Below are 15,095 nucleotides of genomic sequence, written 5' to 3'. Positions count from 1 at the left end.
GTTAGCGATCCCGTCGCTACTGAGTTCAGCCTGAACACACAGATGATCTTACTGTCTAAAAGGATGCTCTGGCTCTCGGATGGCTCGATGGGCTTTGGACAGGAGAGTGACATGGCATTCTCGAAGGGTAAGAACCAATATTAGTGGAAACAGTCCTTGAAAGTAAAAAATAGATATATATTTGTGATGCAACTCTTTGTTTAGCAGATCCAAGGGGATGAAAAATAAATCTAATCTAGGCTTTGAGAGTCATCTTAATGACCGCCCTTTCCTAGGCTAAGCTCATTACATTATTGATGATTATTAGAGGGATTTGTTTCTTCCAGAAAGTTCTTCAAAGTGCATCAAAGCTGTTGTGATTGTGGCAAGCTGCGTAATAAGAGATTTAACAATTGCATCAGAAACTGGTCTGAAGCGTATGATGAAAACTGTGTTTCCCTTTCTGCAGGGGATACAGTTTATGGCCGAGTCATGGTGGATCCAGTGCAGAACCTGGGAGACTCATTTATTTGTAGCATAGAGAAAGTGTTTTTGTGCACTGGAACGGATGGATACGTTCCAAAATACAACCCCAGCAACTTTGAATTCGGCTGTCTGGCCGATGCTCCATCACTGCTATACAGATTTAAAATAATTGTAAGGAATAAAATTATTTTCGTCATTTTGGTGGATTCGGCCCCAGACTCACGTTCTTTGATTCCCTCTCTTCTTCTAGGACAAGGCGCAGCCAGAAACCCAGGCAAGGTCATTCGGCAGTGTAGCCTTCAAAGCATTCCTGGCTGTGGATGATCCTGGTGCTTTAGCTCTCGTGAGACAGCCGGGCTCAGACGGCTTCAGAATGGACTCCTCCGCCCTGTTCCAGGTTAGTGAGCTGGAAATATCACGAGTGGTCTAAAAGAAAGACGATAGACGTGATGAAATCAAAAAGCAGAAAGTGGAAATGTCATGATCAAGATTCCTACACAGTGGGTCAACTGTTGATCCTTGCAGGTGTCTGCGGGTAGAGAATGGTACATCCACACCATCTACACCGTGCGTTCCCGCGACAACGCCAACCGCGGCATCGGGAAAAGGAGCGTGGAGTACCACGCGATGAGCCGAGCCGCTGACATGCTTCCGAAGAACAGGCCTCGCCCCAGAAGGTCGGCCAATGATGTGCCAGACATAGTAGAGGATATCGGGGTGGATAACAATCGCGGGACCAACATCCTCCACATCGCGCTGGACCGCAGCAGCCAGCGGAAGACAAGTCCTGAGGCTGGGATCTTCACCAAAGGGGTCATCCCCCGGGAGCTCAACCAGAGGGACAACAGCGATGAGAGTCTCGTGTTGATCATTGGCCTCTTTGTCGGACTCCTCCTCACGGTGCTCCTCATCATCGTGGTGGTGGTCCTCCTCCGGTCGAAGCGAGAGAAGAAAGACGCACCCAAAAAGTCCAGCAGCGGAGAGCCCATGGTGACGGGGGGCCTCAGTAACAGTGACAGTTCAGAGGTCTAACAAACAGACTGCAATCTGAGAGGTTTGGTCAATATTTTTTTCTTTTGTAAGTGCCTCATACTTTAGATGAAAGCCCAAGATTGTGAGTGGAACAACACGAACTTTAAGAGCTTTGATTCCCTCTACTTGAAAAACTGTTCCGTGGGGTTTCCATGGCAACAGGAAGTACCCTGGACACTCGGAGATTAATTTTGTCAGCATCTGTTTCAAGGCACTTGTCCGGTTCTCAGCATTCACGTATTCATTTGCTTTTGCTGCTCATGATCCCAAAAAGGTGCTTTCGAAGATGCCTTCATACTTGAACGGCGTTTGGTGTGAACGTGCAGAGAAGCTCGTGCTGATTGTTTTTTGTTTGTTTTTCTACTGCTGTGCTCTTTGTATTTGATTTAGAAGCCGCATGTTACGTTTCTTAACGTTTCTTTTATCAGTTTGATCAGTGAAAGATTCCGTTCTGCTCATCATGTTGCATGAATTCAGTTTTGTAGTTAACACTGTTTGCTCATAAAAAGGGTCCATTTGAATGGTAAATGTAATGCCTCGATGCCTTGTTTTGCATTGTTAAATACAGGCCTAAGGAGGTTTTCGAAAAAACCCGAAGCACTGCATTAGAGACTGCGTTACTGATTTAAAGACAGCTGGTCTGCGATGTACAGTGTTGTATAGTAGCACTTCTACATTTAGATTTCAACAGGAACTCCTTTTGACATTTAGAACAACAGGTAAACTGAAGTTGTCAGTGTTGACTACTGCATCTCTGTATAAATAGTTCAAAGCAGTCTCATGACAGGACTATGTATTTATCATCTTGTTAATCCTTTAAATGTCAAACCAATGAGTAGATTTAAAAGGGATGGCACTTTTAAACAAACAAACAAACAAACAAATCCGCAATCATTGTCTTTATACAGAGCTCATTATTTCATTAGTTTTAAATGTATTTATTTATTTCCCTCACAGTGTGCACATTATTAAACAGCTATAATCTCCAAGAGCTTTCATTTCCTGTATTCACATGTGCTGTAATCTCATTACCTCATATAACTGTGTTCTGATGAGCAACATTATAATCGCTACGTTAAAGTGTCGGGTTTATTTTGTGATTTCTGTTGAAGTGGAAAATAATTCTATGCAACCGGCGACATCAAACTGTCACAAGATGTTTACTCCAAGTCGGATTTTGTTGGTGCGGAATTTGCTTTGCTGATCTACTTTCAACGCCGTACTGCTGTTTTGTGAGTCTTTGCTTTAACTCCAAAAGTTTGGGTTCATTCTGGGCTTTTTCAGGCACGTGTGTAGGTACGTATATGTGTGTTTGTATGTCTGTATTTTTATCATAAATTTGTCATTTGGATGTCTTTGGGGGTTGGTTATTGTTAAAATCACAGCTGTAAACCATTTTCTAAATAATATTACCATCATCGGGACTGTCTCTGTAAACTTGGACACAGTCAAATCTCTGTACAAATTCTCACATCTTCTCTTCCAAGAGTTTGAATAAAACTAATTACCCATCAGCCTTTGTGCATAGTACTGTAGCCTTGTCTTGTCTCCTTAACTGCTTTATCCCTAGCAGGGTCATGGGGAGGGTACACAATGTGCAAAGATTCTTCACAGGGCATTTGTGGACTCGTTTCTCTGCTCAAAGGTACCTCAGCAGTGTTCTGACACCTTCCCCTACTACTGGGACACCCTCCATGTTTTGTCTGCACTGGAGCTCCAACTGACAACCTTCCGATTCTCAGCCCACCACCCTCAGTCTGTAGCATCAGCGTTAATTTATGCCTCTTCTACAGATATTTTTAGGTAAATTATTAGTTTTGAAACTTAAATATGTGATCCAAGTCAGCCCAACCACTGGTGCTCCACTGATGCCCCAAATCACCATCAATCAAGACATCAAACAAATTTTAAAAAGCAAAAAAATGAGTCAGAGGGAAAAAAACAGAAACCCAGTAAACCATGTGCTTTTATTACCAGTGCATATTCAACAAAACTGACTGTTGGTGTGACCATGAAATGCTTTAAAAAGTCTTAAAGAAGACTCCTGTTTGGCAGCGAAGGTGAAGAAGACAAACGAGAGCGGTGCATGAAAAACAGCAGCTTCGAGGAGGCCGACTTCACCCATGGAATCGATCCACATTCAGCCCAGAAACCCTTTAACTGGTGAATGTGGACGTTTAAAAGAACGCTAAGGGTCATTACATCGGCCCAGGAAGTTGCTGTCCCTCTACCCCTATGTATCCCCCCCGACAGCTGTGACTTTACACACGCATGTACACCAGGGGGGGCGTTCTAGTGTTACAGGTTTGTCCACATTAAGGCAGAATGCAGGATGTGTTTTGCGAGTTAGTTACAGCGATATCATAGGCAAGTGTATTCAACGGCACGGATGAGATCGTTAATAATTCCCATAAAATAAGTTCTGTGTAACCACGTGAAACACAAAAGCAACAACAGAATTGATGGTCCAGACAGTCTTCTGAGAAATCTACTCTAACCCAAACTAATATCCGGAGTTATTTTATGATCTGTATGGGATGTATTGGCTGTATTTCCTGAGAAATAATTCTTTGTAGCTTGTACCGGTTAGCTCGATGTGGGTGAGAGTGAATTTGGCTCCAAGTATTATTTCCCAATGGAGAGAATATTAAGCTTGGAGCTTTAAAAGAAGAGAAAATAATTTGCAAAGGCTGAAGTACATAAAAGAAAAATAAATTAGCGTTTTAAAAATGTTGCCTATTTCAGATTATTGTGCTGCTTACATTAAGAATAAATATGACACTCTTTGTCTTTTAGGCATGTGCTGGATAAGTGTAAAATGCAGCTGCCATACTTTCCCCCCAAATTAAGGAATCCTTGAATGCTGCTCTTGGAATAGTCAAATGGCTGTTTTAAATCATAGTAAGTACATACCAAGTGATCTATACACAATATACAATTATGTACATACATAACATTCAGTAAATAGTGTCGACATCTGTGTTGGTGTCAGTACATGAGAGGTTTTACATTTCCTAGCTGCAGAAGCATTGCACATCATTTCACTGAAAGCATTGACTAATTCATGAGGAAAATCAAGGGATAGGTACATTGTGGTGTGGCTTAGGAATTAAGATACAGTATACATGCATTTAGACACATTATGGCTCCTCAGTCTATCCCCATCCAGAATTAACTATTTTATTCCATCAAAAGACTCAAAAACTAGTCCCCAGTGTCCAATAGTCTTGTCCCCAAAATTGCTACAGTACCCAACTCTGAAATAACCACTCGATGCACATTTTGAAGGTGTTAAAATTGACTTTAGACACTGTGTCATCCAGGAGATTAGCTTGTGTGCACATTGAAAGGCTGTATTGGAAAGTTCTCTGCACCCTGTGGAATCCATCAGTTGTCGCAGCGGTGAAGGTGGCTGCTTCAAACCTCTACTGCAGGTAGCGGTACACTTTGAAGCAGTGATTTCCCGAGTCTGCCACTGCCACGTGACCATCGGCTGTAAGGGCCAGCCCCTGCGGTCCATAAAGAGGGTCTGCTGACGTGTTGATGTAGGACAGGAAGGAACCAGAGCTGTCGAACACCTTTCCACATGGCACAGTTAACAGTGTTAGTCGAGTGAGAACTGTAGCTCTAAAAGATGCTCAGTTTAGTTTTCTGGAGCTAACCTGAATCCGGCTGTTGCCCCAGTCGGCGACAATGATGTTTCCATTGGTGTCCACGGCCACGCCCGTTGGAGCGTTGAACTGGCCATTACCCTCTCCGTGGGAGCCAAACTTAAACAGGAACTCCCCGTCTGCATTGTACACCTGCAGGAAAGATTAAACAGGAAAAATAAATGACCAATTACCTGTTTGTCACACAGAAACTGTTTCTGTGACAGGAAAAACTATTATTCTTAAACAACAGGAAACTCCTTTTTAATAAGTGTAATAGTTTCTGCATAACGCCATTCAATAAAAGCCCAATATATCATTTTAGACCTGCAAATTGGTTTGCTAATTAAGATGTTTCAGCGCAGCTTTAGCATCTTAAAAAATGTATGCACAAAGTTTCTGCCAGCCCCACCTTGACCGAGTGGTTGTGGAAGTCTGTGACCACGATTTCATTTTTGTTATTCACAGCCACAAAGTGTGGACCTGGGATCAGCAGAGGAGACAAAAAAGGAGGGAGAGAGAGAGGAAAGATGAGTCATCCCGTATTTTTCACTGCACAACAGGAAGTACCACGCTATTTTTGGGCTGGACTGAAAAATGCACAACACGGCGGTGACAGAGAGACTCCTTGATGTGGAAGGGCGTGCGAGATAAGACAGAAGCTGAAGTGTGTGGAGAGGAGGAGGAAAAAAGAACAAGGACTTGTCACACTCACGGGGGAAACATTTACTTACTGAAGGCAGGGCCAGATTTACTAAGCTTTTGTTCCAGTGCAATGTTTGCACCGCTCTTTTCTACGAGAAAAGAAAAGTTCCAAGTGAGAGATGATAGGATGAGTTTCAGAGCTGCGTCTGTGCAACAAACGATGCACATGGAAGCATTCCTGTACGGCAGGCATGTTCCACATTTACTGAGTGACAGTCAAAGGCAGGAAGACCGTACACGTCTTCGTGCATTAGTCGGTAAACGGAAGGTTTAGGAGCGTGCTGACCAAAAGAAATCAATGTTCCCGTAAATAATTCATTAATGGAATGAAATCGCCGGTTTAGATACCTGCAAAGTGTCTGTCGGACGTTCCTCTGGCTCCAAACTTTGTCACCAGCTTCCCGTTGGACTGGAAGATGAAGACGCAGCAGGCCTTGTTGTCGGCGGTGATGATGTGTCCGTTCTTATCAACAGCCACACCTTTAGGTCCCATCAGTCGTCCAGCACCAATCTTGTTCTGAGGGGGTCGGAGGGTTGAGAGGCTGATGCGTCACTCAGAAACTCCAGATTTTCATTTCAATTTTTTTTTTAATTACTCCCTGAAAAAAAGGTCACCTTGAACTTGCCGTCGGAGGAGAAAATGCTAATCCATCTGTTGTCGTAATCGGCCACGATGATGTCACCATTCATGTCTACCGTGACCCCTGTGGGACGCTGCAGCTGCCCTGGTGAACGACCTCTGACCCCGAACCTCATTTTAAACTGGCCGTCATTTGAAAATACCTAAGACAGAGAGGTGATTGATCCAAATGGTGTGAGGTTTAATCACAGCGGAGCAGCAGGGCACTCACCTGTATGCACTGGTTGTTGCTGTCTGCCACAACAATTCGTCCATTGCTGGATGCTGAGATGCCTTGTATGTTAGTGAATTCTCCTTTGTCTCGTCCTCGTGTTCCTGTTGGGTCAATAGGACATCACGACACGTGTCTCAGGCAGCATGCAGCACACTGACCAGCAGAACTGGCTATTTAATTACGTACCAACTCTGTAAATGAGCTCGTCCTCGATGGGGTTCTCCTTCTTCTTGGTGGTGCTGTACATGCTGGAGGGCCTTCGCACGGCCTTCTGACGAACATGACCTCCTCCCCCGCTCGGGGACTTCACCCTCCTCTTCACATCATCAGGTGACTGGAGCACATCTGAGGGTTTGACGGCGCGCAAACGGAACGGGCTTCCCCTCACGGGCTGCTCATACAGCAGCAAAGAGAAGGTAAATTCTCCCTCCGAGCGGACCGTGTAGCCCACCTCATAGGTGCCGTTCTTGTTGTCCACCACTTCAGCTTCGGTGCAGGTTCCGTCCGCGGAGAGGATCTCCGCCCTGAGCGCAGCGTTGCCCGTCTTCACCAGTTCTCCAGCCTTGTCTTTAGTTGTGACAGTGACAGTGGTGTGCTGGTTGACCAGTGCGTGTCGCAGGCCTTCGCCGGTGGCAACACTTGTGTGGCCCACTGCTCCTGTCGTGATCAGGACTCCGAGGTTCTGGATGGAGCGCCGCAGTCCGTCGGTCTCAACCTGGCATTCCAGATGTCCGTTTTCATGGGGATGTTCGGGGAAGCTGTGTCGTGCCAGAGCACTGACCCGCTCGCCCATTTGTTTCTGGACCAGTAGGACCTCAGTGGCGCTGCCGTGGCTCAGGGCCTGTTCTGTGAAGTTGCAGCTACTCTGAATGTTCTCTTTGCCCTGAAGCAAAGTGCTCAGCTGATCTTGAAGCACCTACAAATGTACAAAGAAGCAGACAGTGTTGTCACATCCCATCAGAAATGTACAGCGTCTCATGTAGAAGACCCTCTGACCTTCTGCTTGGTGTTGCAGATGTTTTCCACCTCAGTAATGAGAGCAGTCTTGCGTTGGTGTAAGGCCTTCTCCAGCTCATCAAATGTATGACTGATTTCTGTTACTGCCTGGTTTTTCCGCTCTGTGAGCTGCTTCGAGATCTCATTTACAAGCTCAATGGCTGCTGTGAGCTGAGGTAATCTGTCAAAGCCAAACAATGTTAGAATTCTTGTATTTACAAGATTTCTAAATTCAGCCGTGTATTTCTTTATACCTGTTGCGCACGGTGTCCAGCTGGTTTTTCAGGACTGATTTGTGCTGTTCCAGCACATCTCGAAGCGGAACCGTCACGTGTTCCCTGTGTTCTCCTTCTGTGCATTCCAGACACATCGCTGTTTCACATGACTCGCAGTAAAATTCCATCACCTGAAGGTGGCGCCGTGGAGCAACACACGACAGACATGCATAAAAATGTTGGTAAAATTGGTCTCGAAGTTTAAAAAAATAGTTGGACGCTGGATGTATTAAATGTGATCTGCTATGTGCTACACACCACTCCTACCTTGCCTTCGTGGTTAGGGCAGGAGAGGGGCTGACATGCCGTGGCTGCACTGGCAGATTCCAAAACATTGCAAGCTTCAGGTCGGCTGCACTCCGGGTCTCTCTGTAACACCTCCATCAGATTTGTTATGAAGAAATTGTTCTGCAGTGCCGCCACACCCTTTTCAGGCAAGATGGAGGTCTGTCTACATACTGGGCAGGACAAAGTCAAAGACTGTGGGGGGATGTAGTTTTGTAGACACCTACACACAAAGACAAAGGTAAAACATATATTACTGAATAAATAACAGTTGTTATCGAACGTAAATGATTTCAGTTTGAACTATCCTAAGTGGGTGTGGTCGAGCTGTGGAAACCACTGCTTGTTTCCACTGTGCTGAGCTGTCTGTCATGGTTTAACTCATAGTAGATATCTAGCAGATATCTAATCTCACACAATATGTAAAATATAAAAATGCTCTAATTCATCAACACCTCAAATGTACTCTTAACATTATTATTATCCTCTGTTAGCCTTTATTACCTGCCAGTCTTAAACCTATTAAAGGTTATTTAACAGTCAAGGCAGACTGTAAAGCATTATTAAGAACAATAACTGAAAGATAATATATAATTGTTGACAGCTTACTTCTCACAGAAGGTGTGCAGACAGGGCAGGACCTTGGGGTTGTGATAATGGTCCAAACAAATGCTGCAGACCAGAAACTGCTTGTCTATCTGCCTGACCACTGGGCTGCTGCTGGTGGACTCACGCTTAGCCATGGTGGCGGACATTCACGGGGACCGTTTAACCTGTGTGGGCAAGACAAAAAAAACAGGAGGCACCTTTAGGAACAGTCACAGCGCGTCCTCTTTTGGAAAAATTAATCGCCCCATCTGAGTAGTAGTAAAGAAAAAAATCACTAAAACTGGGTGTTAAATTATGTGTTTACTATGGTGTCTTGTTTACTGTCTTTTCAGTTGTATTGTTTCCAATACCAGATGAGTGAATCCCTACTGGCTCAGTAATCAGATGGAAGTCGGTGTTACTTCTAACACTGGGTCACAGATAGATTATCTCCGTGTGCCAGTGACATGTACATCTGTTATATTGTACATAAGAACTTAAAGGATGAGATGAGCACAATTTAACAAGGCTAACAACCCACTTCAGTCTGCACGTTACATATGTTCGAGGCTCCACATCCATAAGGTCTCTCTTGTTTGTACAATTAAAGCTAATTTCAGGAAAATAGAATACAGTGTTTTGTGCGTTCAGCCCGCAGTGTTCTTGAAGACCAGAACCATCGCAGATTTGACACAGCGTGCAACAATGTAGTGAGAGAGTGACAGCACTATCAAAGAACTCTTGTATTTTCAATTCATTTCATATGCTGACATGAGGGTTGCATCCCACCCAATAAAAACTTTTGAAATGCATTATGCTTGTGTTAAAATCAGGCATTAAAACAGATATTCCATGGGGGATTAACCTACTTGCAGGAAAATCCAAGAGTTCTGCCACACTGAAATAAGGCCTTTGTAAGAGGAATTGCAGGACAACACAGCACATCACGACATGCTCAAATTTGGAAATGCATAAAACTGTGAAATGTTATTACAGTTAGTCAAAACACTGGCGTCACAAAGCTGCTACCATGTGCCGAGAGTGAGCATGTGGACCTTTGACCTATCACTGAGACATTTTAGCAAGTCAGAAAAAAAACTAAAACTAACTCTTATAACTCTTGTTGACTTTTGCAGAGGTTGGCAAGCACAGATGCTGAACAATCACAGAAGCATAAACATTTACACTTTACATTCTTTATGTCATAACCGGCCCTGCAAAAGGTCATTGACATGCTTTAATAAGGTACATAAAATACCTACACACTGTATATAAACACTGACCATTGAGTTGTATGGGTTGTATCCCTAATTTAACTGTATAGATCAGACGAATGAATACTAATAACACTACATTTATCACTGAAAGACAAAAACAGGTACTAACTGAAAGAATGTTAGGTTCAATAGAAAAATCACTATTTAGTCTGACTTTTACAGAGCAGTGATGAGTAAAAGCCATTTCTTATTAATTATTGCCTAGAACACACCCTCCAAGCCCTGGTCACTCACCCATCACCTCATTGTGCGTCAAACCCGTCTGTAATATTTATCAGCCTCGCCTCATCCTTCCTCCACTAGTTCAGCAACAGTATTTCCTCCTTGGGTGTTTCATTTAAGCAGCAGAGCTCTCCGAGCCTGGCGCAGGACTGGGCTAACATTAGGCAGCATTCAGCTGTAAGCAGTATACTGATATATCAAACTGGGCCCCTTTATGTCTTAACGTCCAAGGAAGAAAGGGGAAGTTTTAATAAGGCCACTCCCCAAATTCCTGCCAGAGCTTTCCCTTGACTCCCAGCTGCCTGAGTTCAGGCTCCACCTGTCTGCCTCAGTGGAGAGATCGGGGTGAAACTCGCGGCAAAATGTCGGTCTCACATGAGTGAACATGGCTCCAAAGCAGCTGTCCCTTTCTGAACCAGCACATGGCTCTATCAGCTCCATTATAGTTCCGCTCAGCTCGGCTCCCGGCCCACATCTTCTTCCCTCCCACCCTCTTCATTCTTTAGTTTGACATTTTTCTCATATTTTTCTGCCTTGGCCACAAAAATGCTTCAGCCCTGACCAGATCCACAGACATTTGCTCCAGGCAGGGCTTATTGTAGCCTCTTCCTAGTGTTTACACAGCCTACTAAAGTCCTATTACTGTCCACACATTCAACCCTTTGCCCTCTCCCCCCTCCCCCGGCTACTCTCAGAAGCCCTTCCTGCCGAGGGCTGTCTTCCCGTCTCATGAGCTGCAGCAGCTGAATGGTGACATCAGGAGGAAGGCTGAGGAGCCAAAGCCCTCAGGGCTCCTCCCCTGTGGTGACTGGGCACCGCCTTTAGGGTCATAACAACCCCCACCTCCACCACCACCTTCCCTCCACGTCCTCCCATTCAGTCCATAACCCCCCCCCCCAATCCCCCCACTGTGAGATCCTGCTTTCAAAACAACATCTTCCTGAGAGTAAACCTGACATTTAGAGGAGCAGGAAAAGGATGCTCTTCAGAGCTCTTCATGACCAGCACTTCTATCACATGAGGTCATTCAGTGACTTTTTTTAAAATAAAATTCTATTCTCTCTCTGGAACATGTGACCTGCAGGACACCCAACAACTATATTTGTGAATTCGGCATTACTGCCACTCTCACCCTGATCTTCAGTTAAGTGGATTAATGTCCTCGTGCAGGATCACTTACTGTCTGCCATCTGGATTACAGTTTCTCTCACACTGTAATGACCCCATCCCACCCAGTCATCTCGGTTCTGAATCAAAACACACACTGCACATGCACAATGCACGTTATTCTGACCCGGCACGCGACTTGTGTAGATTAATGACGGTCCGGACCAGACACTGGGGAGGAATTTAAAGTGCACTGTTGCTGTTCTAGTTCTACTGGTGCATTAAATTATTATCTGTCATCCCTAATAAAAGACTCATTAATTAGGATCACTATGGTGCTTTTCACTACCATCACAATTGAAATGATACATGCATAATTGGATACAGTTTGCATTATGAGAGCTTGGTTAAGGTCACCCAAAAGAGGCTAGATTGGAATTTATAAATCAGAAATTGGCCATAAACTGGCATGACTCACCTATTTATATTTACTAGATATTTCTTTTAGTTGTTTGGTTTTCTGATATTCTTATTTTTGCTGATACGGTGCTGTGGAAACATTTTAGGCAGGTGCATAAATGCTGTGGAAGATGGTTTGATGTCACACACATGGTCACACACTATTGCAAGACCGAGCACAGTAACAAGACAGGAGGTAGTTAGACTGCATCAGAAATGTCTCTCCCAGACACTTCAAAGCAGACTGTGGTGTTTCAAGATGTGCCATTCAAGCTCTTTTTAAAAAAAGGCACAAAGAATCGTGCAGCACTTAGGATCGTAGCCGCGGTGGTCGGCCATAGAAACGTAGCGCAGCAGATGAAAAGCACATCAAGCTTATTTCCCTTTCACCAGCTCAGAACTAACAGAGAGCAGTGGGACCCCGATTCGCCCATCTTCTGTCCGGAGAAGTTTGGCCAGACAGGTCTTCATGGAAGAGGCCTTGTTTCCATGTTGGAGTTTGTGGTTTCTTTGTGTTTGTCTGGATGCCGCTGATGCAGTATAACCACCTCCTGTCTTGTTTTTGTGCTCAGGCTCGCTATAGTGTGTGACACTGACATGAAACTGTCTTCCTTTACACACCCGCTGAAAACCTTTGCACGGCCATGTGTATGCACAAAGAGAAGACTTTATTTCATTATCAGAGGAATCTTGATTTTGAAACGAAAACATTACAATGGGAGGACTGTTTTAGGGTTTTGCATGGGCAGATATATGCAAGTCAGATATCTGACACCATCAAATTGTGTCCGGGGAAACTAAAGAACATTAGCGGTTGTGCGTCCTAAACATCAGCCTTTGTCTGCAGACACACATGACCAATCATGACCAATCAGAGCCAACTCTTCAGCACTGAGGAGAGGAAAAACGTGCCCACGTCATGTCAGGTAGAGTAATCAAAGCCAATGAATCAACAGTGACACAAAAACGGAGTCAGCAGACGAGCGCGCAATCCTGAAGATTAACAAAGACAATAAAGCCCAAAGTCTGCATGTCTGCAGATTTTATAAAAGGTCAACCAAAAGGCGGGCAGCCGCAGAGGGGCTGAGGCCCCACTGACAATCATTCAGAGCCCTTTAATACGTAATAATACTGCTTTACACTAAAGATCAGAAGTTCATTTAGGTATAAATAATATGAATATGTGCAAACTAAAAAAGGTTATCCTCCATCACATCATAGTGGAAATTTTGAGCATGTTGCTTTCATACTTTAATGATTTTCTGTTGAGAAAATGGAATTCGTAGTTTCCATACATGTGTTTAATCATTAGACTGTCATGCACATTCTGCATGTTATACACATGCATCCACATGTTGATTTAGCTTGATATACATTATACATATACAAGTTGATGAAGATATCTAGAAATGAAAATAAGAGTTAATGAAATTGCTGAGGATTTAGGGAGGAAAGAAATCAGTACTTTAAATTTCATCTACTGAAAATCTAAAAAATAAAATTATTATTATCAAGACATAATTATTAATACATAATTAAATAATACTACAATCTTTTCAAATGAAAATAATGCATCCAGTTATTGTCTATGGCTCCTCCTTACATTACACAAGTGAGATGTAACCTGAAGATGTACATCATTAAAATAAAGATATGTATATACTGCAGACCAATTATGGCCAACTGTCAGTACACAAACAGATTTATTTAGATTAATCTGTGACTGTTTTAAAGGAAATCAGTCATTTGCAAGCATAAATTAGCGGGGTTTTATTAGCAGCCTGCCTTTTGACCATCTTTATTTATAAAGATTTACAGAGCAAAGGGATGATTATAAAGAATCCAACCTCATAGCAAACTAAAGTCTGGGCCGGTAATGGCCCCGAGGCTCAGCATCCGGCTCCGTCTGCAGCCTCCTTGTGTGACAGTGCAGGCAGCCAGAAGAGCACAACCAGCACGACCCTTCAGCTGCCCTCTTTGCCAACATGTGACTCCTGGGATAATTGAGACGCTGATGAGCCATTCCTCACAGCACAACACTAATCAATGAGGGGCCATCTGCTCCCACTGTAGGCCCCCCCGTTATGAAAATGATGCGCTGGCTCCCAGCATTGCTGCAGTCCAGTGCAACACAAGGCGTCGCACAATGACATAAGCAAACAACGTGCTGATTCACATGTGGCTCACATCGACTCCCTCCAATTCCCCCCCATACAAATTCAAATCACAAAACCAGTGGACGATCTCTAATCCCCCACACAAAAGAGGATGCACGCCTGAACACAAAGCCCAGCCCTAAAACTGCAGCAGAGATGCCCACCTGCTTCAGAGCCAGCAGCCAGGGCCGCTGAGGACATAAAATGGAGAAGTGTGTGGGTAGGATGAGGAAGCAATAATCAGAGCAGATGGGAGGTTCGGTGCAACAGTTACAACAACCACAGGCTGAATCTTCTCATTTTCTGTTTTACATGAGAAAATAAAGATGGAATTCATCACAACAGAGTAAATGGTGAAAAATAATGATGCTCCATCCAGTGACTGCCAAATCACAGATGCTTAATGATATGAAGCAATCAATAATTGATCTGCTCTCACTCCAGTTGTCTTAGTGAGGACAGAATTAATGGAACACAACGTGAGGAAGGAATGCTATAACATCAATGCGAATGCTGAGACTGTACTCACAGGAATTCCCAGCAGGAGGGAGAGGAGTGTCAACATTGCAAGCCATGGAGAACGCTTCCCATTGTCGGGGACCCAGTCCCGCACACCAAATCCAGACAGGGCGACAGAAAGAAAAGGGCAGAGTCTGTCTGGTGGAAGAAGAGGACAGTAAGGAAGCAGAGAAGGGAAAGGAGCAGACTCAGGGAGTGGCTTACACGCAGCATTGGTCAGACGGTGGATGGGAGGAGCTGAAGAATCCAATAACATTGGGAGGGGGCAGGGAATATGCTAAGCAGTGGAAACCTCAGGAACCAGACATTCAGCCTGCCTGGTGCAAAGGGGTTTGGCTCCCTTATAGATACCACCCAGTGCCCTTAAAACGACAATGGATTGGTTTATTACCTCCAGTGTTTGATTGTAAAGAAATCCATATAAAATCAGTGTTATTTTGTATGAGCACTTGATTAATGCACACATAAATGCAAATAGCTGGCAAAAAGGCTAAAATGGTGCTCA

The 15,095-nt window shown here is 44.1% G+C and overlaps 2 protein-coding genes across 4 annotated transcripts in view; one reads left to right on the top strand and one right to left on the bottom strand.

The window, feature by feature from the left end:
* The window catches only part of frem2b (FRAS1 related extracellular matrix 2b), a 34,572-nt gene extending 31,561 nt beyond the window's left edge, over positions 1–3,011 (top strand). Inside the window, exons 21-24 of the mRNA XM_057048780.1 lie at positions 1–127; positions 449–636; positions 716–862; positions 991–3,011. Of these exons, the coding sequence (XP_056904760.1) occupies positions 1–127; positions 449–636; positions 716–862; positions 991–1,497 (969 nt within the window). The 3' untranslated portion in view covers positions 1,498–3,011. The remainder of the gene's footprint in view (positions 128–448; positions 637–715; positions 863–990) is intronic.
* Positions 3,012–3,445: 434 nt separating this feature from the next.
* Positions 3,446–14,759, bottom strand: LOC130534550 (tripartite motif-containing protein 3-like). 3 transcript variants are annotated; one of them, XM_057048786.1, is made up of 13 exons: positions 14,601–14,759; positions 8,872–9,035; positions 8,245–8,485; positions 7,957–8,108; positions 7,703–7,883; positions 6,893–7,622; positions 6,704–6,807; positions 6,468–6,635; positions 6,201–6,369; positions 5,882–5,941; positions 5,560–5,630; positions 5,160–5,300; positions 3,446–5,075 (listed from the first exon to the last, which is right to left on the bottom strand). In XM_057048786.1, the coding sequence occupies exons 2-13, from the start codon at positions 9,015–9,017 to the stop codon at positions 4,923–4,925; spliced, it is 2,316 nt and encodes a 771-aa protein (XP_056904766.1). In that variant the 5' UTR covers positions 9,018–9,035; positions 14,601–14,759; the 3' UTR covers positions 3,446–4,922. The 3 variants fall into 3 exon arrangements, with proteins under 3 accessions (XP_056904766.1, XP_056904767.1, XP_056904768.1); XM_057048787.1 differs by lacking the exon at positions 14,601–14,759 and adding an exon at positions 10,362–10,697; XM_057048788.1 differs by lacking the exon at positions 5,882–5,941.
* Positions 14,760–15,095: the final 336 nt, after the last annotated feature.

The sequence above is a fragment of the Takifugu flavidus genome, chromosome 12 (assembly GCF_003711565.1).
Source record: "Takifugu flavidus isolate HTHZ2018 chromosome 12, ASM371156v2, whole genome shotgun sequence".
In the NCBI taxonomy this organism is placed as follows: domain Eukaryota; kingdom Metazoa; phylum Chordata; class Actinopteri; order Tetraodontiformes; family Tetraodontidae; genus Takifugu; species Takifugu flavidus.
This window is presented reverse-complemented; position numbering and strand designations above follow the sequence as displayed.